This window comes from Engraulis encrasicolus, chromosome 7, assembly GCF_034702125.1.
Source record: "Engraulis encrasicolus isolate BLACKSEA-1 chromosome 7, IST_EnEncr_1.0, whole genome shotgun sequence".
Taxonomy (NCBI): domain Eukaryota; kingdom Metazoa; phylum Chordata; class Actinopteri; order Clupeiformes; family Engraulidae; genus Engraulis; species Engraulis encrasicolus.
This window is the reverse complement of record NC_085863.1, coordinates 8,508,180-8,513,179: the sequence shown is the minus strand read 5'-3', so window position 1 is coordinate 8,513,179 and position 5,000 is coordinate 8,508,180. Positions and strand designations below refer to the sequence as shown.

Sequence of the window (5,000 nt, the reverse complement as noted above, 5' to 3'; positions counted from 1 at the left end):
CGCAACCGACGCACCCTGGCCTACTTTGCAGGTGAGACAATTACAGTTACAGTTACTTTCTGCTGCTGGTTTTGGCTATTGTTACATTACTTTACATTACACTACACTGAGCTGACATATTTGTTAAAGTCCCTGGAGCATTTTGGTTAGATGCCTTGCTGAAGGGCACTTCAGTCATGGATGGAGTTGTAGGGAGAGATACTTTTATGGCCTTTTTGCTTTTATTTTGGATTGGACAGTAAAGCATTAGTGGTGCCTTAGCACAATATGGGTTTTATCTAGTTTTTATCTAATTTTTATCTAGTTTTTATCTACTTTTTTATTTACTTTTTTATCTAGTTTTAGTTTCTTGATGTCATGGACCCACTAAAAGTTTTGTTGTGTTTATGTTGCAGATAAACACGAGACCAAGATGAAGGGTGTCATCTACTTCCAGGCCATTGAGGAGGTCTACTACGATCACCTGAAGAACGCACACAAGGTACGCAATCCTCTCTCACAAGTCTTGGAATCGGATGTAGTGTGTGAAGTGTACTCCGGCACTCCGGTTCCGACAGCACCACGGAGCACTATTTATGGTTTTGACAATCCCGGTTACCCGGCGTGCACACAATTTCACCACAGCAGAGCATGGATAATCAATGGGTGGCTCTGACAAAATAGAACTCATCCCTAATCGGCAGCCGACACCCGCGGACATCGGCGCCAGTGTGCGGGGTTGCATTGAAAACAGTGGAATCAAACGTTGGCAGAGCAGTGCCAGAGATTCTTTAAGTATATAGAGATATGCCAATGTAATAGGTTGCTATGGGCACCTAACATGACCAGGTTCCGGTCTGCCTAAAGGGGCGTGTCATAATGCTCCTAGCATTGAATAGAACAGTCCTTAGGTCTGCCTAGGTCTGCCTAAAGGGGGATTTCCCCCCCTCCCCCTTGCAATAATAGAACCCGGAAACAATGAGCGAATGGAACCTCTCTCTCTCTACTCTCTCTGGCAGTGCTGTGGACACTGTTGGAACTGGTGTGTGGAGGCCCTAAGGGTTCACTTCCTGAAGGGAGCAGTAGTGTGATGAAGAAGTGACCATTAGTGGGGTCGACTCGCTGACATAAATTACAAAGGATTATTAAAACAGCTAGTAGAATAATTGGATGCAATTGAACATCAGCTGCTCAGCTGTTCCAAGATATCATACTACACAAGGCTGAAAGCATTCTTGCAGACACTACCCACCCTTTACATAACAGATTTCAGTCAAGTCAACTTGGCAAGGTAGGCTACTACAAAGTAGAATAAGAACAACCAGGTTCAGTAAGTCATTTGTTCCCTCTGCAATCAGAATTGTTAATGAAAGACACACACACACACACACTGCGGTGGTGTGTGCGTGTGTGTGTGTGTGTGTGTGTGGGGGGGGGGTATTTCATTGTTTTACTTATTTATCTGTTTTTTAAGTCTTGTCTACCCTGTCTGAATGTTCTGTACTGTACTTATACGCACCTTGACCATTTGAATTTCCCATCTGGGATAATAAAGTCAACTGACTCAGTTTTGAGCTCTGCGCAGTAACTGCCTTTTTTCTTTGTAGGGCAGTGTAGTGGTCAGAGCACGCATTTGGTATCCGGTGGCCTGGGTTCAAAGACGGTTGGGGCAACTCTTCTCCCCCTTTCAACAAAGTTCATCAGAATTAACAGTTTCGTTGCCCCTCATTTCAGAAAATCGTTTCAGTCCCTGTCATGGTGCAGTTTCTGTGGACATTTTAACATCCACAAACATTTAGACAACAGATGATTGTACACACTAATGACCTCCTGTGTGGCAGTACAATAACTATGTAATCACTTGCGCCCTCTAGTGCTTGTGGCAAATTACTGTAATATACAAATCACAATTCAACAGTGTGTGAATAAAACGGTTACAGTACACAATGTTAAATAAGATGACTAGTCATGTTCTTCATCATTGAAACATTCGATTGCTACCTTGATTAATTTTTTTGATTAATTGCCCGACATAATTCAGAAGCTCATCTAAAGTTAACTTTTAACAGTGTATGAATGAGTCACAAAGTGCACCGTATTTCTCACTCCATTTTCTATTGAATACAGTCCCATCCTATCGATGCATTTACAAGCTGCAATATGAATATAAACACAACAGTGACTCTCTACCAGGGATTCTTTAAGTATAAAGAGATATGCCAATGTAATAGGTTGCTATGGGCACCTAACATGACCAGGTTCCGGTCTGCCTAAAGGGGCGTGTCATAATGCTCCTAGAATGAATAGAACAGTCCTTAGGTCTGCCTAAAGGGGGATTTCCCTTGCGATAATAGAACCCGGAAACAATGGGCCAATGGAACCTCTCTCTCTCTACTCTCTCTGACTGTACTTTCTTCTCTTGCACGCTGCAGAGTCCCAACCCGTCCCTGACGTTCAGCGTGAAGACGCAGGACCGCGTGTACTACATGGTGGCCCCCTCAGCCGAGGCCATGCGCATCTGGATGGACGTCATCGTCACCGGGGCGGAGGGATACACTCACTTCCTGGTGTGACACGCACACACACCAACACCAACCCCCTCATCAAGCACTACGAATGAAGAGATCATCTAAACTAAGAAGTGTGACCAAAAGACTGATTGTGTGTGTGTGTAGGTGTAGGTGTAGGTGTGTTGGTTTACATCATCACGTCCTATGTCTGTGAAGATTCTCATTCATCCATACAGATCATGCTGTCCAAAGAGTTAAGCCAGGAATATGCTTGCTGCGTAGAAAGTCAAAGAATGCACGCACATCAGTGGCACAGGTGCTGGACCAAACGTAAGATAACTGAAAAGAAAATAAAGGTCCGCAACACTGTTAAATGCTCCCAAAGATTTAATGGCACTAAATCTTTGGGGGCATTTAACAGTGTTCCGGACCTTTATTTTCTTTTCAGATATGCTTGCTGTGTGCCTTAAATTACACATGCAACCGTGTGCGACCGGGCGCATATACTTGCTTCAGGACGACCAGAGCACTTTGGCACGATACTGGAGGTATCATCTAGTGCAGAGGTTCCCAAACTTTTTTCTCTGCGCAACCCCCTTGTACATTTCAATGTGGTTCGCGCACCCCCTGAGTGAATATTTTGGTGTGCTGATGGCCGCGCAAGTATGGATTCACTGCTCATTCACTGCACATTATGCACAGTTGTTTTGGGGAATCCTCTCTTCCAATAGTCTTGGAACTAAACTACACTTCAGATGGACCCTTCCAGCATATAATGCACCATACTATTAAAAACTACTTAATGTTCATTAATGCTAGATAAAAATTCACATATCCACCATTGCTCTATTCAGCTCGTGCACCCCCTTATGGCAGGCCGCGCATCCCCAGGGGTACACGCACCACAGTTTGGGAAACCCTGATCTAGTGGGCAGATAGCCAACGGGGCTCTCATTAATGTCTTCCACCATTGTTTGATGCTACTCAGCAAAGAAGCTCACAAGATCGCCACTCACGGTTTTGTCACTATTGTACTGTATGTATGAATACATCTGCGTACCTTGTGTCAGGTGTTCTTCCTCGCGCAAAATTGGCATAAAATATGCATGGCAATGCAATGTGCCCGTGCACATGTATCCTGCAGCCAGCATGTCCCAGGCCTTAGGTTAAAGCAAGTGGGCTTCTTCCTTCTTGGAGTTTGTTCCTCTGAAGAGATTATACCTCTCGAGATCACTAAATACTTTTCAGAACTCCAGGAAGAAATCCTTTCGCTTACATCCTATAAATTCTTTGGATGTGTGGGTGAATGAGGTTGACAATGTGTGGCCAGCATATCTTATGTAGCGATGTAAACCGCATATCTAATAAATATTTTCTGAGGTTCAATAGAGCAATAGCCAGCCAGCTCGCCAGAACACGACACATTCCTTTACACCATTTTTCACATGCCGTGCACATATTACAGAAGAGTTAGAAACTCAGTACATTTTACAGTGTTAATTCAACAGCATGACTGAGTATTCACAAAGTGTGAATTTGGCTCTTCAAGTGTTGAATTAGCACTAAGAACTGCACTCTGTCATGACATGGCGTTTGGGTAACGTCTCTTCTCTTGTTAAGGGTACAACAAAAACACGGTGAAAATAGTTGTAATTATTTTGACAACCTTCAGGGGGCAAAATGTAAACATATGAGTTGGTGGGAACATTGACTCACCACAAGAGCACATAACACATGGCCTCCAATATGTCCTCAGGTATGTATACTAAGTGTTTGCCTTTGTTATTTGAACGTGGACGTGTGTCTGAAGCTTTGTTCGGACAGGGCCACATTTTTGTAAATATTCAGAGTCTGTCTAAAAGTAAAGAATGGACAGAAAATACCCACGCAACACAAGCCATCAAGGTAGTCCTCTGCATATTTGTGTGTGTGTGTGTGTGTGTGTGTGTGTGTCGTGGCGCGCATGCGTGGGTGTTGTCCGTGAGAGTGTGCACGTCTGTGTGTGAGTGTCGAGTGTATGTCTGTGTGTGAGTGTCGTGTGTATGTCTGTGTGTGTATGTGTGTGCTTTTCCAAGATGCCTGTGTGCCACGTGCCTTATCAGCGCTCAGGATCCCAGTTATTCAAGATGGTGATGTAGGTCAAGATGTTGACCGCCCCATCTGACTCATGCCTTTCAACACTAGAAAACACGCTCTTTTGCCTTAACCGTTGTGCAGCTGTGACTGCGAATGTATAAAAAAAGAAACATTTTCCAAATGTTGTATTCTCTCCAGGCTGTGTAATTGACACAGTGTTTATATTTCCAATGGGTCTCTGAGCAGCAGCTTAGATGCATCCCAGATGTGTGACCTTATTGTGTCATTGTGACTGCTTGCTGGGCTCGAGCAGGCTGTGATACTGAGATCATCCAGCAGGGGGGAGTAATGGTACAGCATGTCTGACTCTAATTTGCACACACTATTACTGAGTACTGTCTAGAGTAGACAGGCTCGGCGGTCTGGTTTAAAGGC

At 44.1% G+C, this 5,000-nt stretch overlaps 1 protein-coding gene across 13 annotated transcripts in view; it reads left to right on the top strand.

The window, feature by feature from the left end:
- The window catches only part of phldb2a (pleckstrin homology-like domain, family B, member 2a), a 93,319-nt gene that overhangs the window by 87,239 nt on the left and 1,080 nt on the right, over positions 1–5,000 (top strand). For all 13 annotated transcript variants that reach the window (XM_063202774.1, XM_063202775.1, XM_063202777.1 and 10 more), the window contains 3 exons: positions 1–31; positions 396–481; positions 2,412–5,000. The exon at positions 1–31 is cut by the window's left edge and continues 189 nt beyond it; the exon at positions 2,412–5,000 is cut by the window's right edge and continues 1,080 nt beyond it. In XM_063202774.1, coding sequence (XP_063058844.1) covers positions 1–31; positions 396–481; positions 2,412–2,552 — 258 coding nt within the window. In that variant the 3' untranslated portion in view covers positions 2,553–5,000. The remainder of the gene's footprint in view (positions 32–395; positions 482–2,411) is intronic.